Genomic DNA, 24209 nt, shown 5'->3' with positions numbered 1-24209 from the left:
ACTTTTTATTGTGAATATCGGTTGACACGTCTCACAGATAAAGATTCGTGAGACCGTTTCACAATAAACCTACTCAAAACAAAAAAGCAATGCATTTTTGACGATGGAACCATCCAACAATGTCACCAACCAGTCAACTTAGCCACTTTGTGATTCAGCGAAGATTAAGATAAGATCTTTATACTTCAACTTTAAATTGTACACAGAAAGTTTCAAAACATAGGAGAATGCAATAATGTACAATGTTCCTACAAGTGATGATTGACCTGCAGCATAGTCACACTCCTGCAGCAACCTCTGCAACATCAATCGGCTCATTTCCTGTTATGAGTTTTAAATGGGTTACATCAATCGCATGAAACGATGGCAAAACTCAGAAGTTATAATACAAACGTACTTTATTTGATCTGATCACCATTTTTGCGCATCCCCAAAGTTCTGCAAAACTCAGAAGTTATAATGCCAACAAATGATGGAAAAAGTGTCTTTATGGTTCATAGGTTATGCAACAGAACTATAAATCTCTTTAAATAAGGAAAGAAACAGGAAAAACAACGCTATACTAGCAGTAAATCTAACCTAACATCTCAAAGGATATTGCTTTTGCATACCATGCAAGATCACTAACTGAACCAGAAAACGCTTATAAAGTGCATACCCCATCTCAATATCTCAAGAGCAAACGCCATTTGATGACAATCTGCCGCACAGACAGCACAAACAATAGTTTCACGAAAGTAAATAAAGTTCAAGTTAAGACATCCAATACCACTATTAGGCCATCTACACAAAAATAAATCCAATAAACCTGAAGCTAATTGACCGAAAATAATAATTTTAGAAGGTGATACCCCATAAAGATCAGGGTCATCATTAACCCGATTTATTACTTGGATAGCCCAAATCAAAGCCAATATGCCGGGTACTATCCTCAAGAACCAGGTCACTGCGCCTCTTCCCAGGTGATCAACCAACAGCCCGGGTTCTCACACAACCAGCCAGGTACCATACTACCCGGGCCATCTCGAGAATTGCACCACACTCGAGTGTGATTGATACATGCCGTCTAATCTGTCAGAACCACTTGTGCTTGGAGTGTCCTAGAAGTCATCAGAAGCTATGGTATGGGCAGCTGACTTGTCATACTTAATAGGTAGCGTGGGAAACGAGGTACCTATCCATTTTCTACTATAAATAGCATGTATTAATATCATTATAGATTCTGAATCCTAAGTATTAACACACATATATTCACACATATATCGCCATTTTCACTCATCTTCAACTTGCTGACTTAAGCATCGGAGTGGCTACGCCGGACACTCCTTCGACGCCCATTCACGAGTTCTTTTCTTGTGTGCAGGTGATTGTTACAGCCGTTCTTTCGCTCAAATTCCTCAAACATTATAAATTCTTGATTTGACCCGTTGGAGCTCCTTACCCGGCTCATCTATTTCAACGAGGTCTCATCATTAGGTAAACATCTGTTCAAATCAACTGGATGGCCATAGTACCAAAACAGAAGAAAAGTACTTTCCCAAGTAGGCATGTCAAAACGGGCTGGCGGGACGGGCCCGCTCGCCACCCGCCATTAGGCGGAGCGGGGCGGGCTCGCGGGCCTCTAAATGGCCAACCCAACCCAACTCAACTTGGGCCGCGGGCTAGGCGGACCGACCCGCTTATTTTTAACCCGTTAATTTTCTTAAGAAAAATGCTAAACAATATCACAGTAAACATAGAAGAAAAATATATTTTAGTCAAATAGTTTAATAAAATACTTAAAAACATTGAAATATGAGAAATTAAGAAAGCATTAACATAATCCATAAAAAGTAAAGTGCTTAAACCAAACATGAATATTGAGACATGGAAGAGAACAGAAAGTCGAGGAAAGAGAAGGTTGTAAATTTTAGAAAATATTATGTGTTCAACAATACACATAATTATCAAACCTCCGTCGGATCCACAAAATTTCACTACAACTCGTCGGACTTCAAACAAAACCGCTCTTGGGTTCACAAACAACTGTTATGCTTAAAAATTATTTTAAGATTCATGAATAAAATTTACAGAAATTTCTTCCCTTTAAGATTCATGAATAAAATTTACAGAGATTCAGATTTTACCAGAGTGAGTGATGGAGGCGAGACCAAGGAGAAAAATAAGAAAGAAATAAGATAAGAGAGTGATGGAGGCGCATGAGACTTATTCCAATTTTTATATAAAACTTAAAACTTAAAAATATAAAAAAAAAATAAAATTATACCTTAATTTGGCGGGCCAACCCGCCCCGTTTGGGCCCGACCCATCTTGGCCCGTAACCCAAACGGGCTCAGCCCATTTGACCCGCCTCCAAACGAGCTGCTATTTTATCAACCCAACCAGCCCAATTTTTATAGCGGGGCTGGCCGACCCGACCCGACGGGCCTAACCCAATTTGACAAGTCTATTCCCAAGTCATATTGCATCGATAGCAAGTGCAAGAAACTCAAATGAACTTATCACTACCTGATATCCATGGCTCTTAGATTTTTACAAATCATAACTACATGATTAAGCCAAGTATCCGAAACATCTGAACCAGATAGGTCGAGTATCTCCCATGAACATTCTGCAAAGGCAATGATAAGGTCATCATTCAGTAAATTTCTTCTTCTTGCAATTGCAACCACAGCCATCTGTTGAGATTCACACAGAAAGAGAAATAACATTAAAAAAAAAATTTACAAAACAGAAATAACTACATCGGTCCCCAATAAAAGATTCCTTCGGTAACAAAACCAGATGACCTCACGTCATTTGCTTGAAAGCAAATAATTACACTTGACCTTAATATCCAAGGGGAAGTGGAGGCAACCTCAGCCAAGTCATCAATAATGTCCTCGAGATTGCTACCCACCACTCCAAGACACAAGCTCATCAAGCTCGACTCAAACACCAAACTTTATCCAAAATTTTAAATCAAACTCCAACCTAAACGTGTAAACTCGATTCAAATATGAAAATATGGAACTAAACTTGAAAACTCATATAAAAAATTCGACTCAAATATTAAAAATTCGTCCGGAAGTGAAAATCTGTACTCCAACAAATATAATATTTATATAATTATTTAAGAGAATATTTAATTAAATATGACATATGTTGTGCAAAATTACATGATTCAAATTTGGATTGGATCAAGATTTTGAGTAATTTTTTGTGAGACGATCTGACGAAGTGAGTAGACTGATATTCAAAATAAAAAGTAATACTCTTTTTAGTAATACTTTTTCATAGATGACCTAAATAAGATATTCGACCCATAAAATTGATCCGTGAGACCGTCTCACAAGAGTTTTTGTGCAAGATTTTAATGACCCACGAAAGTTTTGCAAATTCTCCTCTTTTCAATTTCCTACGTTTTGGCTTTCCCTCGACGCTCTTGCGTTTCGGATCTTGTGAATATCCGACTCTTGCCACGTTTGTCGGTGTTTGATCATAAACTGAACACTGAGCTCAAGTTAAAGGCCTGAAGCGTGAAATTAAGAAAAACCAACAGAGCCCAATTCTCTTTAACTGTGGTAAGCAGTTTTGACCATCAAAATAGTGTGGATTCTTATGCTATGCAAGCCCAAGCAGGCAAGCAATAAATTTAATAAGCATTTTAATTTATTAATATAATTATTTATAATAAATAATATTGTTGTGTCTATCATAAATGTATTCTCATTGTAATGATTATACTTATTTGCTTAAAATTGTTATATATGTGATCAAGATAAATATAACAAGATAATATATATAAAAATTTGTATGTTATTATTTTCTTCTATAAATAGGGTGATTGAGTTCAATAAAAATTACATAATTATTGATTTTATGAATTTTTTTATTCATCTATATTTTCTCTTATGATTTTCAATATGTTAGCCAATGGCGGAGCCACATGGTAAGACACATGCTCAATTTTTTTTAAAAAAATTTATATGTAAATTTGTATAATTTTAGATTAATATGATATTAGCATGGGTATATCAATTTAAAATATTAAAAGATTATAGAGTTTAAAATTCAAGTTCGAATAGAGCTATATTCTTGGCTCCGCCAGTGACATTAGCAGTACGATTTTTTAATCAATTGAGAATGAGGATACAACTCATTTTGTTGATGCCCATGAAGAACAATGTGCTTTCCGTACTCAATTTTATGAAATATCCGTTGGTGCTTCAGAAGTATCACAATTATAATTATTTATACACCGGTATCTGTGAGGTGTAATGATTTTATATTGTCGATGGCTCTAAATTAACACAACATGATTTTATATTGAGATATATTTATGATTAATATATGATATAATATATAATGTATTGAAAATTTAAATAAATTCATGATCAAAATCGGAATATTGAGAATTCAAGGAGATTTATGGTAAAGATCTTACATGAGATCTAAGATCTACATGTATTAAATCTCGAAAGATATAGATTTATGCCTAACTATATCAATATTTATAAAGAAATATTGATAAAAGGGAAAAGATTTATTTATATTCATAAAGAATATTAATATAAGATCCAATATTTAGCAATATTTTGGAAAGATATTAATTTGATATGTTGTTAGTTAAATGGTGTTTTTAGAATTTTGAGAATAAATGTGTCATATTTTGGAGATATATGAAAAATAGATTTTAAATATTATGCCAACGGATTATGAGTTACAATTTATTGCTTGTGCAAGAAAACATTACAATTATTCTTTTGAATATGTTGTAAATATGTTTTAAAAAACTTTAGACTTTATTATCAAGCATTTTGAATTTTCAACAATGAGATCTTTATGATGCAATTTTTCATTTATTATTCTTGTAACCAATATTTTCAACATGGAGAGGAGGAAAATAGAAACTAAAAGAAATTTTTTGAGATTGATCCCTGTGTAATATCAATTGAACATGAATTTCAAAGTTTAATTATCAAAATACATTATTTGATAATATGTATGAGATTGCTTATATTATTTAGCTTCATTAATGTTTTGGTCGAACAATTTATACAATTCTTTTGAAACTACGAATTATCTATTTAAAGAAAAAACGGGTGCGGTCCTTTCTTTCTAGAATCTGATTTCTTCATTCCGAATCATTAATTTAAAACCATCAGGTGCATCGAATTCTTGAAATACATAGAAGTGTTGATGTTCCAACAAAAATATTTTGCATGAAGATCGAAGCCTTCTCCATTTCGATGAGGTGAAAGACTTCGGATGCTGCACATTAATTACCAACACAAAAACCAAATCGCGTGCCGACAAGGCAATAATAATATACATAATGTCACATCCCATTCTGCGAGTTGTTAAGCTACCTGCTTATTTTCTCGTCAGCAGCCCACAGATAGACAACATTCCAGGCTTTGGCACCTTGTTTTGCTGATTCGATGTATACGATTGCCCTATATTTACTTTAGTTGTGGCCTGGTAGAGACTAATGGAGAATTTTTTAATTTTATTTTTTAAAAACAAGAACCGTGGAGACTAAAACAAAACGGTTGATTTATATAAAGATGTATAATTTGTTTCTAAATGAAATGGTGTAGATGTGAACGATAAAGATTTAAATTTTTTATATCATCCCGAGTTTGATTCAAATTTTATAATAATTTAAAATAAAATAATACTAATTTTATCGTTATATTTTATTTTATTTTATCATCTCATTTTACGAGTGAAACTATGTCTCGATATATTTATGTGTTCCGTTGACCTAATGATTAGCCAGCAATCTGAGCCTTATATCCAAGAGTCAATATCTTAATTCACAATTAATAATTAATAATGGCAGTGATTGGAAAAATAATGGATCTTAGGATGGTTGCATGTGTAAATTAATTCAGGTGATTGCACAAAAACTCATTAGAATTAGTACCTCGTGTTTTACTAAAAAAAATTCGTAAAGGAAAATGAGGGCCTTCTTGCATTTTCGTACCTCAATTACCTTAAAAAAAATTGATGAAATTTGAAAATTTTGAGGACATCATCGATATCACACTCGTGGTTGAGAGACATGATATTAATTTGTTCGTTCTAATTTTAGATTTATTTATCATAATGAATTTCAAATTATAATTGAACAACTAACGTGAAATTCAACCACCAAATTTCTAGACGAGATTAACATAGAGATTTTTTTAGTCTTGTAATTTATATATTTTTATATCTGGTTTTGTTACCGGTAAATTCACAATTGTAGTCTACTAATTTGTTTTTTTTATTTTCAATCTTAATTTTTTCACTTAAATGCTAACCTGGTGTCAGACATGTCAGTTTTTTCGACATCAGTACTCCGATGAAAAATGACTAAAATAAAAAAACTATAAATTAGTGGAATAAAAGTAAATTGACTAACAAAGTGATCAAAAATTTTAAAAATATATATAATAAGTTAATAATAAAGAATATAATTTTCTCATAGCATTACAAGTAGGAATATTTATACCAAAGATGTACTAAAATCAGCAAATTAGTACGGGTTAAGGTTAGCTGATAAGCATCCAACAAACTTGAATGCTCTTCTTTCAACTGTGCTGCGTCCCTTGCTCTATAAATGCTGATACCACTAATTCATAAAATTATTCACACTAACAAAAAAATTATTACAATCAGCATCTTTCTGAAAATTCCTCATCTCGCGGGAACAAATGCTCATGTGTTGCCTACAAATGAAAAGGTGGTTATCTGCCATTTTTTCTTGTTCTTCTATGGAATTAGCGAGCAGATCCGAATCCGGGCTTGTTTCCAGGCTGATCAGTAAAATTGCAACTATCCTGTCTGCTTTTATCTTTGCTTTGGGTAAGCCCCTTGATCCACAGTGCCATTTTTACCACAAAATATCGAGATATATGTCTTAATCAAGTATTTTACTAAATGTACATCGATTTCTTGTATTACTATTTATATGATATCATACTTGGCTTCTGTAACTCGATCGTTTCTTGATTGCATTACTAGATAACCTCATACCTAGCGAAAGGAGTTTCTTGATTGAATACAAAAATTATTTCTTTCTTTGGATTGCGAGGAAATTATGCTGGTCTGGATCCCAGTTCAGTAATAGTAATGGTTTCAATGAAATTTAACTGGGAATTTAATTTAACATTGAGAGTGCAGGTGGAGCTATGATAGGATCAATAGCAGGAGCACTCAAAGGACATACCACGGAAACTGGTATGCTACGTGGGGTGGGTGTTGGGGCAGTGGCAGGAGCCATCACTGGCGTCCAATTAATGGAGCTCATAATCAATGGAGAGCCATTTTCCAAGGTGGCCAGGCTATCACCTATTTTTTTATACGTTAGTTACACATTATATTTAAAATTACAAAAAATACATTTTAATTGGAAAAAAAAAACTCTTTTAAAAATACAATTGTGGTAACTCTATAATTTCAAAGGTCATGTGTAATCTAACATCATGGTACATATAACATTTTTTTCATTAATTACTAATCAAGGATCCAAGCCGGATTGTATATGTCTTAATTAATTTGCAGGTGGCATTAATATGTAGTCTTTTGAATGGGAAGATATTTAGGGAATGGGTGAGTAATTCAGTGCTCGAAGCTTATCAGTGGCAGGAAAGTAATTGCATTAATTAAATATTTTTCCGGCCGCCTCTTGAATTAATTAATTTGCAATAAGATAAAACAAGTTAAGGAATTGGTTGGATTCAATATTTGGCTGTTTCAGATTAGTAACATGGAGTCGAGTAACTTGATCGTGGACGACATATTTGAGGTGAGTACTACATCCACGGGATTACCTAAGGAAGTAATAAAAGAGTTGCCGATTATCGAGTTCGACTCGAACAAGGCGGAGAGTCGTAGTAGAAACTGCGCAGTCTGCTTCCAGGTTGGTAATTTGATCTCTCTCGATCTCGGTTTAACTACCACTCATCCTTTTCTATGTGCAATTTCATTCAATTCAGCATTAAATCTAACAAATGCATGTAACTTTGATGACATGCCCTGTTAATTCAGCAGTGAAGTACTATTTCTTGTACCAAAACTATCCCTCTTATAATTTTATATATTTCTAATTTTCTAATACTAGTTCAATATATGTAGCAATTGTGTATTTTTAGATATGAAAAATAAATAAATTCAAGAGTTATATAAAAAAAACAATAATAATAATAATAATATTTTACTATATATAATACAATAGTATCATATACTAACTATGATGTAATTTAGAAAATTTTCTCAAATAACTTACATCTTATCAAACTACTTACATGATTTTAGTTATATTATAATATCATTTTTTTTTATATTTTATTTTATGATCTCCCACCATTTCAATTTCAAAATTTCATAAATTTTATTATAAAATAAAAAAATACTCCATTCTTTATTATTATTATTTTTACGTAATGTACATATCGTGTGTGTTACGATTCGCTAGCAATAATAATTCGATTCTGAATTCACGTGATAAATGACAAAATTAATATTTGAGAAATTATGGCAATTGGGACTTGACTTGTTTCGAGTGTTTTCATAGGATGTAATGGATGGTGAACGCGCGAGGTTGCTGCCAAGTTGCAGGCATTTGTTCCACATACACTGCATAGATCAATGGCTCACCCGGCGACCCACTTGCCCACTCTGTAGACAACTCGTTGGGTCGCAATCAGCAATTAATTTTGCAACGAAATTAATTGATTAATTATCACACACACACACGCATACACGAAGTAAGCTTCACAACATAATATTGTGAGTCATCGTTATGTATAAAATTATGAAAAATATATCATAATGCTTCAGTAATAGCATTGATTTTGACCTACATGGCTAGATTGATCTCTCAACTTTTTTTTTTGAAGAGAAAAGGGCATTCTTGCCAGTGATTATTACAACTGAACATGACAAGAAGATATATTATAGCAAATTGCTGCATTTTAGCATATGAAGAATCATAGCACCAACAGTTGGGTAATTCGTAAGTGACATCTTAGAGGAATTGTTGCAGCTTGATAACAAATATCACTCGGTATTTCACAACATCGAAGAGAAGTTAAATTTTATGTACATGTAATGATGATCTTGAAATCCCATCGGATTTTATTTCAAATTCGTTCTTCAAATATCTTTTTTCGTGACAAATATTTTCATTCAAAAATAACCTATGGTCCGACCGTTGTACGTACGAGGAAAGGTAGGCCATGGATTTATCAATTTTGCGGGTGGTACATGTTTGAGAGTGCAAACGATGTTTTTAAATCAGTGGACTACGTATGATACGTGTATATTGGTCGATATTGTTTGAATTTATGTTTTATAAATTTAAACTTTACCATAATCTAAATTTTAACGAGCAACCCTGATAATCAAAAGATGCACCTTTTTTTTCGAAATTTTTGTTTTTAAATATAGAGACTATGCAATCTATTTTTATAAGGGTATATTATATAGGATGTAAATCGTTGTCATGTATGTATACACGCAGATGAAGATGAGGCCTATTTGATTCAAAATCCAGACACGGGCCCTAATTGGACTCATTACCCAAGCCCAGCTATCCTTCAGGACTTTGTCCGCAAATATAATATCGAACATTGCATGACTTGTCGACAAATAACNTATATATGATATGATATCATAGCTGTACAGGACTCGGAAATCGAAATTAAAAGTAAATGATATTAATTTATTCGAAAGGAATGTATTATACTAGTGTTCGTCATTGACCTAAAGCCCAAATTTTGAATTAATTCACTTTCTTTTGCATACTTTCTATATCATGCGAACTGACCCTTGATTCTTTCAGCTATGTATAATCTTTAGTATAAAGTTTAAATCCTCCCGGAACTCTTCTCTAAGGTAAGGTGCACACTTCTTACGATTTCAGCGCTTACCTCTGGTTTCCTTTATTTTATCTTTCCTCCACTGACGCGTGTAAATCTGAGCTTTTGTTGCGTGCATTTAGCTTGTTTAGACTGGGAGCGGTATTTTCTGGGGCAGTTTCTGTTGATTTGGGTTAAACGACGATGGAATTTATTGGGTTCATTCTTCTTCTTTTTTTTAATAATTTATTGGGTTCTTTCGGTTGTATGTTGTTTGTGAGCTTTTTGAGTATTCTTTCATGCGATAATTTATGGTTTAGTAATCTTCGAAGCCAAAAAATGATAAATTTTTGTTGCTACTGTCAAAGAAGCTGTGTGATTCCCCCCCAAGCTTCGACCCATTGGTGCTGTTGATTGATTTTGCTCCTATCATTACCATACTGCTAGTTTTGTTGAGTTTCTATCTGCGAAAAAGGTGTTGTAGTGCTTTTTTGAGGTTTTAGCTGCATTTATTGCAATGTAGCGTAGGACTGACGGAAAAGAAACGAATATCAGTAATAGAGACACGGTTCCTAAAGTTTGATTGAGTTATATGATTCTATACGATAACCATAAATGGAGAAATTTAAAAGAATGACCTTTGTTTGACCAGATTTTGAAATGTAACATTTTCAATTTTTTTTTTTTTTATCTTTGTTTGGTATTCGTTTCTTCTACATTTTCATTTTGCTAAAAAAATTTAAGAAAAGTCAGAGGTTTTAGAAGTAAGCATAGAACCTATGGATTAAAGAAGTACGGGTTCCATTCTTTCAAGACAGGTAACAAAAGCATATTTTCTATTGATTTTTTTCACAAAGCATGATAATGCTGTAAAATATGTTGTTTTATTTGTTAACCCTAAAAACTGAGAAGGGCAGATTGTGCCTGTCTATATTTGTTGTATTGATTTTTTTTTCTTTCTTGCTTTCTTTCGCACGTCCCTTCATTTTCTTATCTTCTTATTCTTGATAAAACCGAGTTAGATTCTAAATAAGGTTAACTATTGATTGCTATTTATTCTTGCCGATCTAGACACTGAATTAGCTTTAGCTAATATCCACCCTAAACCTAGTATTATCGTGTTATGTTATATAGTCGCCTTGTGTAAACTTGTTTCACTCCACGTATCACTTAATTTACAGGAGCTTATCACCCGAAATAAGGGATTCCTATAGTAATTACATGCAAATCAAGATTAGAGCGGGTTATGGTTTCGAAAAGGAAAAAGAAGAGACTCTCGTAGGTTATCAGCGTCATCACATATTGGGTGAATGTGGCCAAATCTTTTTTGTTAAATTTTGTGACTCGATGACGTCTATTCGATCTGCATCATTATAAAATAAGTAGCACGAGTATCTTTGAAGATAAATAGATAATATATTCATTTTCATAGGAAACAAATAAGTTGCCTTACTTCCAGCAGCTTTTTTTTACGTGGGTGTGTCTCTATGTGTAAAAGCTTTTTTTTTTCAGAATATTCACCAGGGCCTATTGCATTGTCTTAATTTACTATTTTTTGACTTTCAGGGACCAACAATTACGTTATATTAATATATTTTGCTAAAACATAAGGTAAAATTTTCTGTGATTTCTCAAAATGAATCAAGGTGAGGGCTCTGTTATCCCATTTATCCATCAAGTAAAGAAGCGACGGGGTCGTCCACGTAAAGATTCAAGCCTTAAGCATGCTCGAGCTGCTTATGCACCTCCTGGTTTTGAAGTCAAGCAAGAATACCATCCTCAGAGAGCTTATAAAACAAATAGTGATAGTATGGTTGGCCAGACTGTGACTGGTGTTGTTCAGGCCACATTTGATGCTGGTTATTTGCTTACTGTCAGAATAGGAAACTCGAACACAAATTTTAGGGGTGTGGTTTTTAAGCCAGGGAATTACGCTCCTATCACTGCTGAAACTGATGTAGCTCCACATCTCCAAATGATCAAAAGAAATGATGTCCGTCTCCCACATGAGCGCCAAAGTTGGTCACGATGTCAGAACCTTTCCATCCAAACAACTGGTCCGGTGTCTTCGAAACTAAAGTATCCCTCACCAGTAACAGCTCCTTCTGTTCCCACTGTGGGCACGAGAGGCACTGTGGTTCCTGTTGTCCTTCAACCTGTTAACCGTTCAAATGGATATTCAGCTTCCAATCAAATGCTGTCAGATACATCCCGAGCTCCTCATGTGATGGCTTTTGGAAACAAAGATGATCATATGGTTGAATCGTCAGCTATGTTACCTCCAGATCAATCTATTCCAGCTAGCCAGATTTTTGTGACCACACAACCCAATTCTAGCCACAAATTTTGCAAAGAAAGTGAGCAGAATGACAAGGTTTCTTTACTTAATGAAGGCATCCCTGAGGCTGGATATGGTGAGAAAGGCAAGCCAGTGGAATCAACAGATGTTAATACACCAGACTCATCACAATCAACAGATAGTCAAGTCGAGAGTGACTCAGAAGCTTGTAAATCTTCCCCAGAAAATTCAGGCATCGTGTCAAACCAGCAGACTGGAAATTCCAATGAGCCCTTCCTGACTGGGTCCCTGCAAACTACTTTTGTTGCAAAACCTCTGTTCCCCTATGGAACTGGAAGAATGACCGAGCTTTTAAAGGTGGAATATAGCATTAAACCTTGCAAATATTTGTGCTTAATTAGTTATTTGCCTTGATGATCATAAATTGGATGCCAATCTGTAGGCTGTGCAGGAAAATAAGAAAGATAACCCGATGCAAATTGCTGAACAACTGAGTTTTGCACCCCAAGTCGAATGTCATGCAACCAGGAGTGCAGAAACTGATCCTAAAAAAGAAGCAAGCATCTCATGATGGAAATACTTGGCGAATACCTTGTGCTTGTATTTCAACCTCAAGACTGCTGAAGGATTTGTTTATTGTGACTCGAGGATCTACAAGAAGGATAGCTGATTTTCCGGGGGAGAAAGGATTTCATAATGATAAAGTAGCGATATCTTTGATATCTACATCAAATCAAATCAAATCAAATCGCCCTTTTCTATGCTATGGGTTTGATGATAATCTTAATAACAGACGCCCTCATGGCCTTTGTTAATCTCTCATCAGTTAATTTGGCTCCCTTGTGTTCTTTGGTGTAGTACTTCAGTTTTGCTGTTTTGTATTCTGACGAATATACTACTTGAAACATTATTGAAAGACCGTCTTCAAATTACGTGTGTGAGATCTACATGTACCACTTCGGTAGCCTTCTCTTTTAGATGGATATTTACGTTAACCATTTGTCATCACTCTTGTCAAATTAAAATACTTTTAAAAATTTTTATTTTTAAATATAATTTTAAAAATAAATTATGATGATGAATTGTTCAGGTTAATTCACTTATTTAATACATTTCACATGGTATATTTATAAATTCTCTCTTTCTTTCTCTCAATTCAGTATTATCCATAATTTATTTCGACCAAAAAAAATCGGACGTCAGACACGTAGCTTGTGTTGTTATTGTATATTTTATTTACATGTCTTCAATAAAAAATTGTCACGGAATGTTTGGTGGTGATTTTGATTTTTCTGAAACATATTACCTCGAAAATATATTTCTGGAAGTTCAATTGGAGAATCAACGAATAGGTGAGATATCTAAGTTTTTAATATGATGTGATTCTCTTTAAAAAATTTGAAATATTATTTTTGAGGTTTTATTTTATTTTAGTATTTATTTTTGGATGGATAAAGTAAAAGAAGGGATAACAGAACACAATAATTTATATTTGGGGATTGTTCATTGTTTAGATGTGGCAGCGGCATTTTTGTATCTTCGAACCACAAAGCACAACCAATTATTATTATTATTACTAGTTACTATACACACGCGATGCGTTTGTATAATTTTTTTTATTACTATCGATGTACTAAAGTGAAATTTTACAAATTATAAAGAGACTAAATTGATATTTGAATTATTGAAATAAAAATAAATATAAAAATAAAAGTGTGTGTTGAAATTAAAACAAAAAACAAAAATATAATATTAATATCATATAAAAATTGATGTCTTCTCTAGATAGTTATTACGATATTCTCACACTTAATATAATAGTATAGATAATAAAATAGATAATGATAATGTCTAGTTTTGCTAAACCTCACTGCAAAACCCCAGGGCTCGCAGAACGCTAAAACAGGCGTTGAAAGAATGGTAAGACCCAAAACCAGCAAGTTCAAATTGCAGAATCGGTTATCCGAGGTTAATGAAATCGAGCTACTCAATTCATGGATCGATTCGGGGAAGCCTGACTCCGGTACCAACCCGCTCTCCCAGCCTCATCCACCGGAAAAAGGTCGAATTGGGAGGCTCCCTGACGGTTCCTTTTCTCCCTATTCCGGGGCTGAGAAATTTACTCAACTGCCTCTATCGAAGAAAACCAAAGATGGATTGACGCAAGCCGAGTATTCAAAAATGACTGACATTCAGAGGGCCTCGCTCCCACACTCGCTATGCGGCCGTGACATCCTTGGAGCTGCTAAAACGGGGTCTGGAAAGACTTTGGCTTTTGTTATCCCGGTGAGATTTAGATAATATTGCTGATATTCTTGTAGTTTAGTGGTGGCATCGTGTCCGCGTTCGATGGAGTACAGAAGAAGATTCGTGATCACAATGTTTTCTTGTTATGCAGGTTTTAGAGAAGTTATACAGAGATAGATGGGGTCCAGAGGATGGGGTTGGATGCATTATCATGTCTCCCACCAGAGAATTAGCCGGTCAGCTTTTCGAAGCATTCAAATCTGTGGGGAGGCACCATGGCTTCAGTGCTGGACTTTTAATTGGTGGTCGCAAGGATGTTGACACAGAGAAAGAGCGTGTAAATGAGCTGAACATTTTGGTCTGTACACCAGGTCGACTACTTCAGCACATGGATGAAACCCCAAATTTTGACTGTTCACAACTTCAGGTCTTCATTTGGGCAATTTTGCTTCATCATTTGTGTATTATAGCCCTTCTTGGCTGATAATGGGTACATATGCATAACATATAGTAAGTTATTAGTAGTACAATCATGTTTTTGGCCTCTTGGATTGTGTTTGACTGTGATAAATGTTTGTGAAGTAGAATAAGACACGGTATTTCTTATATGTGATTAGTTGTCATGTAGTGACTTGATCATGCTTGTATTGCCATCCTCAGTTTTTGCTTGCATTTGCCCTTGCCTGTTCTTGTGTTCCATTAGCAGCTCTCTTTTTTTACTATTTTGTTTATTTATTCAATTTGGTTGGTTATAGTTTGCTCGTACCACGTATGTTGCTTGTGTGTTCTCTTTCAGCCTGAGCATTGTAGGTTAGGCTTCTTAGCATGGAGAATTGCGGTCATACTTTTATATAATTTATCATGCTTATGATTTGACAATAAAGAGGCCACTAAAAATAATGGAATATCTTTTAATGGAACGTCCAGCGTCCCTCACACTAGGTTCCTAGATGTGTTATATTATATCTACAGATTCTCTTGGCTTATTCACTCTCTGTGTAACTGCTCTTAGATGTGACAAGAGGACAGTATAATTGACTTGAGTTTAGATTTCTGGCTTGGAAACAGGTGTTAGTTCTTGATGAAGCAGATCGTATTCTTGATGTTGGTTTTAAGAAAGATGTTAATGCTATAATATCTCAATTACCAAAAAAGAGACAAACATTATTATTCTCTGCAACCCAGACAAAGTCTGTTCAAGATCTTGCAAGACTTAGTCTGAAAGATCCAGAGTACCTTAGCGTGCATGAGGAGTCTGAAACTGCTACACCTAATCGTTTACAGCAGACAGCTTTGATTGTTCCTCTTGACCAAAAGCTTGACATGTTATGGAGTTTTCTAAAGGCGCATCTCGGTTCAAGGATACTGGTCTTTCTTTCGAGCTGCAAGCAGGTAATGCTGCGTTGACTAATAAGAGCTAGTATTTATCAAGATATCTCATCTACCAAATTATCCCACTGTATCTTTACAATTTTTTAAATATGAATTTCCGGTAAATCAAAGATTCTTTTTTATCCAATTCCACATGATGTACAGTTTCTTATTAGGTCAATGACTGATAGGAGGAATGTTTGTGTCTCTACATTGTTTTTGCATTTGTGGTCACTCAATTATGTATTTCTATTTACTGTTTTTGTACTTTGGGTTCCTGAATCATGTGATTTAGTAGCAAGGATGTGAGCACAGGCCAACTCTGTGTGATGAAGTGCATATTTTCTATTTTTCTTTGTTTTTCCTTTCCTTTTTTTTAAAATTATTGTTCTTGATAACTTTGCTTATCTGGATATTGGTGCATGCCACAGGTAAAATTTGTGTTTGAAGCATTCAAGAAACTTCGTCCCGGAATTCCTTTGAAATGTCTCCATGGAAGGATGAAGCAGGAGATACGCATGGGAATATATGCACAATTTTGTGAAAAGAATTCTGTACTTTTCTCCACTGATGTGGCTTCTAGAGGACTTGATTTTAATAAAGCTGTCGATTGGGTTGTCCAGGTTGGTCTTTTCTGTTTCTATCCTAATTTAGTTTCCAACTTTGACTAGTAACATAAAATGAAGCATCACGTGGAAACATACCACATAAACTTTGAACTGTTGGTTTGATTGCCCTTGCAATTCTAGGTAGATTGCCCTGAAGATGTTGCTTCTTACATACACAGAGTGGGGCGTACTGCCCGTTACCTTTCTGGTGGGAGATCCATTTTATTCCTTGCACCCTCGGAGACAAAGATGCTTGAAAAATTACAAGAGAAAAAGATACCTATTCGATTTATTAAGGTCAGATATTCTTTTATGTTTAGTTTTCCTAGTATTTCATTATTTCTTTTTATTGATGGCACAGATGCTTGGTTTCATCACTGTCAGGTAATATTGAGCATTTTGAATCATTGGACAAATTGCATTTAATATCAATAATTGATTGTGATCCCTTGCAGGCAAATACCAAAAGGTTGCAACCTGTTTCAGGATTGTTAAAGGCATTATTGGTCAAATACCCCGATCTGCAATATCTGGCTCAGAGATCCTTTGTAACATATTTGAGGTCTATCCATAAGCAGCGTGATAAGGAGATTTTTGATGTTGCTAAACTTCCGATAGATGAATTCTCCGCATCACTAGGTCTCCCCATGACCCCAAAGGTCCGTTTTCTGAAAATAAAAGTTAAGGACAAAAAAGTGTCCGAAGAATTGACCCTTGTTCCTGAAAGCAATGCTGCTGAGAACCGATTCAAACTGTTAAAAGAAACTTCAGGCACTGGTATATCCGATGAAACAGAATTGCATACTGAAGGTGATCTTAGTTTGAAGGTGGTCACTCAGCATTTTGGGAAAGATAACACTCCCGATATTAGAGATGACATGTACATTTCCACACTTAACTTTTTGTATATTTATATTTCTGAACATTACCTCTTTTTCCAAACTTGTATTACGGAAAGGGCGTGATTTTGGGCATCCCATAATTTGCGGAGAGCGAAAGAAGAAAGTTGGAAAAGGCTCCAGTACTTGCAAAGAATTGAGAAATTCATCACAAAATCGTTTTGTTTTCTGACAATTTAGGAGTCAGATAGCTCTTTATCTACAGTTTGTATTATTATATGTTTGGAAAAAGGCTACAGTTAGGGTTCTTCATTTTACCTTTTTTCCAAAATGAGTGCTCAATTACTTTGTGTCCTTACTAATAATGCAATATTTGTTCTTGCCCATTGTATGCAGTGACTCTGAGATGATCACCATCTTCAGACTCTGGTTTTTTTTTCCCTAAATCTAGCTGTTTGATTTTATAGGCCTGCCACTAGGGTTTTAAAGAATAAGAAGCTGAAGATCAATGTGGATAGACCGGCAGGCAGACATGTTGTATTTGATGATGATGATGATGATGTTGATGGTAGCGACACTTCAACCTCTCCTACAAAACTAGCCAATACCCAGACTTGGTCTGATTCCAGTAAGCTGGACAAGGACATAGGTAAAATTTAATCATTTGGATTTGCCCTACAATTCTATCATCAAAAGCTAGCAGTTGTAGTTATTCCGCTTTATTGTTGAAACTTCTTAGTAGAAATTAAGCTCATGTGCACTTGAGGACTTGTCTAGCCTATTTTTCCTATTTCAAATTGTCATCGGCATTATCGAATGAACATCAGTTCCAAACTAGCCGGTCTCAGCAATTGTATAACCTTCTCCATTTTGCTTGAAGTTAAACACAGGTCATTTTCAAATAACAAATGCTTCAGTGAAGCGCCTAAAGTGTTTGGCAAGTTTAAAATTTTGATAAAATACTATAAAGAAAGCTATTATCGATGAGTTGCCTCATAGTTTTACCTGGCCTCTACTGCAGTAAATCAAAGATACACCAAGCTGCGGGAGGAGGTGACTGGGGTGGACAAGGAAGACAAAGCTTCGTACCGCCAACATTTAAGAGAAAAGCGTATCAAACGAAAGATGAAGTTGAAAAGACGTAGAGATGAGGAGGGTGAGGGTGAGGGTGATCTCTCTGGTTCAGACAAAGAGGCACCCACTGGTAGAGTCAATAAAAAGTCAAAGATCTATTTCCATGATAGCGAAGATGGTGAGATGAGGCAAGGTACTAGCATGAGTACAGACTCCATTACTCTTGCAGAGCAAGAGGAAATGGCTCTCAAGTTGTTGAGTTCGATGCACTCCTAAACCCTCGTCTTAGATCAGAGATTATGGCCTCGACCGTTGCTACTTTTTGCTTCTGCAGCAGGGAAAAAAACGGTATTACCGGTTCTTAAGAATCTTGTGTAGAGCCAATTATATTTATAGATGTAGATCTTCTAGTCTCTTTAATCTCAACCAACCAAAAAATGGCAATTATATTATTCTCGGGGAGAGCGCCAATCTTGTTACAAAAATTTTCAATTGATGGCCATATTTAGTCGCGGCATTTCGTTAAAAAAAAGAAGATTAGACACAAGTTTTTGATGCTTGTATATTTCGGCATTTTATTTCAAAATTCTAGTATTAGATGCAATATGCATTGACTTGAAAACTGTCGCTACTGCAAAAACAAATAAAATGAGTTACTGTTGTAATATTATGAATCAATATATCCCATTTCTTTTCTCAAAACTAATTTTGAGGCCCGTAAGCGTGCATACGTTGAAAAACAAACTTTTATTAAGCTAAATTGCAAGAACATGCGATCTCCGTGTCTTTTGTTAACACAGCAAAGTACTCGACGTAAGTTTCATTGAAGGTTTACCGACCAATCATCTCAGGAATGCCAGGAAGCCATTTCACGGTCCTGTCCATGGTGATAAAGGTAAAATAGTATTTCTCGACGCTGAGGAAAAAGAAAATTTACTCTTCCGTGCGTACAGATAAATAATACGCGTTTGAAATATATTCCATAAATATACTACTCAACAAGACTACGTTTCCAGTTAACAAAAATATAAGATGTAATCAAACATGCAAAACCAAACTCCAAGATGCTGACCGTTTGCGATTCTCCGATGAATGGAAAAATTCCCACTGGCCATCCAGGGGGTAACACTGCAACCAAGTTTTAATCTACGGGTGTAAATTTTTCAGGGAAAGGAGATGGAAATTAACTACCATGCTTGTGTTGTTTGAAATCTCGTTGATAATCAGGAACTCTATTCCCTCTTTTTATTTCCCTTCCAGAGGATAATCTGTTCATCTTTAAAAAGGATAGGGACACAAGGAACCAGATCCTGCCAACAGAATGGAAAACAAGAAGCAAGCGATCACAACTTCCCCTTGTGGTATGCACAAGAATTTAGAATAGAAGAAATATCAAAAGTCAAGACTAAACATGCAATTTGCCTGAATGTCTCGCTCTATTTAAAATTTATTGTTCATGGTAATTATCCCAGACACATCTTTTAAATGATGCAGAAATCTTAGCGCCACGAACCAACATTTATACCCTTCCAAGTGCAATTTAAAATCAAGATCCAAATAGCAGTATAAAGGAAAGTGCAAAACCCAACTGCTATAAAGGAGAGGGGGCCTCGTACTCTTAATTTGACGCCAATCTTTTTACAGTCGCTGGCACCCACATAAGTACAATCGAGCCTCACCACTTCTTCGGTCTCAAATGCTGCTCGTACTCTATCCACTACATTAACATACACACCATTCCTAGCTGCAGAAACAAGACATAACATTTAACGGTCACCGTCTGCAAATCAACACTATCTGAAATATTTACTTGAACAAAAACACCAAATCCATTTACACAGTTTCATCAAAGGGGGAGAAGTAAGTCCTTGGTTCCGCATCTCCTTGGTTTCTTCAAAAGTCAAACCATCAGTGACATTCTTCACGAGCTTTGGATAAATTGGTGCATAAGGCTTCCACAACATTAGAGGAATTTGTGGTCGTTTTGTGAATTCATAGTTACGACCACGATATAAGAGGAGGATATTTATGTGGCGGTAGATAATTTTCCCTCTAGATTTGTCCTACGATACACACTGAAATTCTCATCAGCCAACTCTGTAGAAATTAAATCGAAAATCTTCAATATTTCAGACATAGGAAGCAGGATTTCTTAAACCTCAAGATGGAAGCAAACATTGTCCATGTCAAGTGTTGGCACTCCCAAGCACTTTATTCTCACTGCTTCTGCCCTTTTCCAGTGATTGTGGATGTCTTCAAGCATGTTGTGAGTAACTCCTCCTTTTCCTAGCACGACCAGAATTATTTTGCCACAAGATTAATGTGAAATAGAAATGATTCGTATCAATCTTGAGTGATAAAACTCTTAAAGAAGTCTAACCAACCAAAACTGGAAGGAAAAAAAATCAATTTCATTTTTCATTTCCTGAAAGAAAAAAAAAACAAGTAACTTTCAAAATTTTCAGGTGGCCTGAAAAAATTTGATGGAAAAACGAAAACTGCATGGTTCTTAGTTCTCACACAAGAATAAAAATTCCGGTCACAAATAAAAATTCATGAAACGGGGACTTACCCAAATTAATTTGGCGCGAGCAATCAATGTGGCGATACTTCTCCACAAGCTCCGTTATTTCCTGTTCTGAAAGCGGCTCCCCGAGAACTCTTTCACGTTCCTCCTTCAACTTCTCGAAATCCGGCTTATGGTCAGCTGGAGCACAAGTACCGGTCCATTTACGATCTATCCGACCCGGTCCAAAGGGTGAGAAGCGCGGAGGTTCGCGGAAGCCAATGGGCTGAACATCCGGGCTGTTCTCCGAATAAGAATACATAAAATCAAAGGCCAAGTCGGACTTCACCGGAAACTGGTTTGCGTTGTCAGAACTCGTCTTATTGGTGCTTTTTTGGGGTTGATTTTTGCGCACGGAAAGACTTGATTTGCTCTTCTTTTTGGGCGGTTGTGTTGTGGCCCGTGAAAATGGCTGGTCGTAAATTTCTTCCTTGGATGGAGAGTGGCAAAGAAAACAAACGATGGAGAAGATTGATGATGAGCATAATTGAGTAGATAATCTAGGGTTTGTGGGTTGTCGGAAGATTGAGCGACGCCATGAAATGAGATTCAGCATTTGACATACGTTGGGGTTCTGCGGCAGAAGTATACGGGGTAGAATCAAATTTAGCATTTCATATACACTTACGTTTGAATTTCAAATGTTTTTTTTATAAATTTTGTGTGAATTTGTAATTAAAAAGATACTCTTTGAGTTAATAAATACTTCTTTCGTAGATTCTATTGAAAATTTTGAAGGATTATATTTAATGGAATTACAATTTACATGGCAATTGAAGGGGGGTGGATTAATCAATGGTTGCGTTTGGGAGCAAAATCAAAACAACTGACTGACGTATGTAGGTGTCATGCTTCCATAATTTATTTCGAATGTTGTTCACTTGTTTCCTCGACTGTAACTTGGTATTTGGCTGTTCCAATTCAAGAGTCATAACACATCTGATCCGGCAGTATTTACGACATTTCAAATTTTCAATTCCACCCAGTTACCTCTTTGCTTTCTTGTGACAGAGAACATGAACGAAAAGGGTACAAACATAAAATCTGAATGAAGCTCAAGAAACGTTGCTCAATCTCTCATCTTTGCAACGCCTTTGATGTCCAACCATGGATCGAAAAACATCCAAAAGACCATCCAATCCATCGGGCTCTTCTCCCACACCTTTCAATGCATACACAATACTTTCAATAGTCGACAAAAATTCAGCCTTTGGCTGATGCCTCACTTCTGCATATAAGCTCGACTCGTGTATATCCAACCTTATATGAGGCAAGAACTTCAACCAAGGATTCTCCTTATACATTCTCTTTGCCTTGGCCCAAGTTCCATCCAACACAATTAAATTCTTGACATCAACAGTTAAAGCTTCAATGCCTAATGATTCTTCACTTGGAAATAAAAGAACTGATCCTGGAGGAACAGTAATGTCGAATTCTTCAAACTCTTCGTGTCTGTTGCTCCCAACCACTGGCTTGCTTTGCAGCTTTTTCACGACGAAACCTTTTCTTAAATCATCAACAGCTACATCAGAGTGCAGCAGGTTATCAAAATCCAGTTTCCTCCATTTGTTTGTTGCTCTCCAACTTTGATCGAAGGACGTAATAGCTCCATATTTTTCAACTGTGAAATTGATTTCAGAAGATTTACAACCATGGAAAGCTGCTATATCCTCGTCAGTTACATCATCTTTACTATTCCCACCCGACACTACCTCATTCAGTTGACAACTCCTCAATGGTAAAATTGTATCATCGTTGCAAATTTCGCTAATTTTCACACCATCAAAGCAGTCTCTTTCCCTAATTTGTCCATCTAAAACTGGCCCATCAACACAACCATTAGTCTCCCCTTCACTTGACATTTCATCAAACACATTGCAGCTTCCATTCGTCTCAATCCGATCCATTTTCCCACCTGAATCAAGCAACCGAATAAAGAACCGGGCCTGGAAATTAACATCAGAGACGGTGAAAACATCCACATTTTTCAAACCCAGGGTGGCGATTCTTGCAGAATTCAAGGGGTGCTTCTTCTCAAGACTGTGATGGAGAATGGTGACGGCGACGGAATTATGGAAAGCAGGGGTCTTCAATGTGTTGCAGAGGCAAGTAACAGTAGGTTTGGAGCATGAGGGGCAAGTGGGTCTCTTCATTAACCCGGATTGATGCACCAGTCGGAGAAATCGTAAATTTGTTGTGCAGAATTTAAGGATGGAGTTGAATGGCGAAGTTCCCAGTTGCGATCCAATTCGTATCACAGAACCGAGCGGCATGAGTTGAAGGTTGCAGTGTATAATTATATTTTAAAATCAATTTGCGTGTTTCTTAATGACAATATGTCAATTATATTTTTGTGATTATATATTTTTATTAATATTAATTATTTTAATCAAAATCATGTAATTAAACGAGTAATGTCATTGTTAAAATTTATAATTACATTATCAAACATATCTCGAAAATTATTTTAACCACGTACTTATAAAATTTAACAATAATCTTTGTCATTTAATAACATAATTTATGTTGAAATGACTAAAATTGATCAAAATAACATAATTACATGACTTTCTGTATTCAAAGAAGTATATATGACTAAAAATATCACGCATCAATATATATAAGACTAAAACTAACGTTTTTTCTTCTTAAACCCGAATTCTACATTAACTTATGAGTAATTTAAACGAAATAGAAAAAAATATAGGATGTTAATTCTTCTTTAATTCTAATTTCTCTCAACTTCTTCATCATTTATAATTAATCACTTCTCTTTTTCCAAATACTACCTTAATTTGTAGGACACAATTTTAAATTAACACGAATGATGGACTATTTTCTTACAAACCAAAGTTTGAACCAAATTTGATACAATAGCAATATATGAAATTTTATTTTATTTTATTTAAAAAAAACCCTTCAAATATAATCATAGATAAAACAGTTCTCTTCCTTTTATAATTAGGTTCTGTTTAACCATATATTTTAAAAATATTTTTAATATTTTATGAGTAAAAAAAAGCTTAAAGTATTGTTTAGATAAATTTTTTGTAAAAAGTTTTTGATTTTTTTATAAAATGTTCTTCGAGTATGATTCTTAAAGAACAGTTGAAATGTGTTTTTTTATTTTTTGAAAAATGAGGATAATGATAAAAATCAAAACATATTATTTTTTAACAGTAAAAACATTTTTAGATAATAGTTGTATAAACAAATATTTGTTCTTAAAAAAAAATTTAAAATATTTTTATATAATAATTGTCTAAACGAGAGTATGTATCTAGTTTTTTAATCTTTGGTAACTATTTCCATTATTATATTTTTATTATCCAATTTATTATATTTTTTTTTAATGATAATTACCATTAGATATTG

General features: G+C 34.9%; 5 protein-coding genes and 2 long non-coding RNA genes across 15 annotated transcripts; 3 read left to right on the top strand and 4 right to left on the bottom strand.

Annotated features, from left to right (window-relative positions):
* Positions 1 to 269: 269 nt before the first annotated feature.
* On the bottom strand, positions 270 to 2991 carry LOC140983774 (uncharacterized). 2 transcript variants are annotated; one of them, XR_012176509.1, is made up of 5 exons: positions 2896 to 2991; positions 2745 to 2857; positions 2509 to 2649; positions 398 to 438; positions 270 to 321 (listed from the first exon to the last, which is right to left on the bottom strand). It is a non-coding gene; the product is annotated as an uncharacterized lncRNA (long non-coding RNA). The 2 variants fall into 2 exon arrangements; XR_012176508.1 differs by having other exon boundaries at positions 2509 to 2857.
* Positions 2992 to 6519: 3528 nt separating this feature from the next.
* On the top strand, positions 6520 to 9057 carry LOC140985061 (NEP1-interacting protein 2-like). The gene is made up of 5 exons (XM_073452806.1): positions 6520 to 6834; positions 7153 to 7304; positions 7534 to 7581; positions 7730 to 7891; positions 8546 to 9057. Exons 1-5 carry the CDS (start codon positions 6684 to 6686, stop codon positions 8708 to 8710), a joined length of 678 nt encoding a protein of 225 aa, XP_073308907.1. The 5' UTR covers positions 6520 to 6683; the 3' UTR covers positions 8711 to 9057.
* Positions 9058 to 9708: 651 nt separating this feature from the next.
* LOC140984748 (uncharacterized) lies at positions 9709 to 13089 on the top strand. 6 transcript variants are annotated; one of them, XM_073452354.1, is made up of 4 exons: positions 9713 to 9867; positions 9974 to 10048; positions 11397 to 12486; positions 12572 to 13089. In XM_073452354.1, exons 3-4 carry the CDS (start codon positions 11467 to 11469, stop codon positions 12698 to 12700), a joined length of 1149 nt encoding a protein of 382 aa, XP_073308455.1. In that variant the 5' UTR covers positions 9713 to 9867; positions 9974 to 10048; positions 11397 to 11466; the 3' UTR covers positions 12701 to 13089. The 6 variants fall into 6 exon arrangements, with proteins under 6 accessions (XP_073308457.1, XP_073308453.1, XP_073308451.1 ...); XM_073452356.1 differs by having other exon boundaries at positions 9709 to 10048; positions 12581 to 13089; XM_073452352.1 differs by lacking the exon at positions 9974 to 10048 and having other exon boundaries at positions 9712 to 9867.
* LOC140984749 (uncharacterized) lies at positions 10499 to 11390 on the bottom strand. The gene is made up of 2 exons (XR_012176655.1): positions 10608 to 11390; positions 10499 to 10559 (listed from the first exon to the last, which is right to left on the bottom strand). It is a non-coding gene; the product is annotated as an uncharacterized lncRNA (long non-coding RNA).
* Positions 13090 to 13984: 895 nt separating the features above from the next.
* On the top strand, positions 13985 to 18720 carry LOC140984818 (DEAD-box ATP-dependent RNA helicase 32). Its single transcript, XM_073452459.1, has 8 exons — positions 13985 to 14415; positions 14528 to 14803; positions 15445 to 15768; positions 16179 to 16370; positions 16497 to 16652; positions 16811 to 17235; positions 17662 to 17843; positions 18216 to 18720. The coding sequence occupies exons 1-8, from the start codon at positions 14047 to 14049 to the stop codon at positions 18542 to 18544; spliced, it is 2253 nt and encodes a 750-aa protein (XP_073308560.1). The 5' UTR covers positions 13985 to 14046; the 3' UTR covers positions 18545 to 18720.
* Positions 18721 to 19090: 370 nt separating this feature from the next.
* On the bottom strand, positions 19091 to 21447 carry LOC140985253 (CRS2-associated factor 2, mitochondrial). 3 transcript variants are annotated; one of them, XM_073453049.1, is made up of 5 exons: positions 20841 to 21447; positions 20427 to 20554; positions 20106 to 20331; positions 19858 to 20012; positions 19091 to 19578 (listed from the first exon to the last, which is right to left on the bottom strand). In XM_073453049.1, the coding sequence occupies exons 1-5, from the start codon at positions 21445 to 21447 to the stop codon at positions 19501 to 19503; spliced, it is 1194 nt and encodes a 397-aa protein (XP_073309150.1). In that variant the 3' UTR covers positions 19091 to 19500. The 3 variants fall into 3 exon arrangements, with proteins under 3 accessions (XP_073309150.1, XP_073309151.1, XP_073309152.1); XM_073453050.1 differs by having other exon boundaries at positions 19107 to 19578; positions 19885 to 20012; XM_073453051.1 differs by lacking the exon at positions 19091 to 19578 and having other exon boundaries at positions 19882 to 20012; positions 20108 to 20331.
* Positions 21448 to 21889: 442 nt separating this feature from the next.
* On the bottom strand, positions 21890 to 23126 carry LOC140985252 (uncharacterized). The gene has a single exon (XM_073453048.1). It carries the CDS (start codon positions 23105 to 23107, stop codon positions 21890 to 21892), a length of 1218 nt encoding a protein of 405 aa, XP_073309149.1. The 5' UTR covers positions 23108 to 23126.
* Positions 23127 to 24209: the final 1083 nt, after the last annotated feature.

The sequence above is a fragment of the Primulina huaijiensis genome, chromosome 9, assembly GCF_012295235.1.
Source record: "Primulina huaijiensis isolate GDHJ02 chromosome 9, ASM1229523v2, whole genome shotgun sequence".
NCBI lineage: Eukaryota > Viridiplantae > Streptophyta > Magnoliopsida > Lamiales > Gesneriaceae > Primulina > Primulina huaijiensis.
The sequence above is the reverse complement of the archived record's forward strand: the minus strand, read 5'-3'. Positions and strand labels throughout refer to the sequence as shown.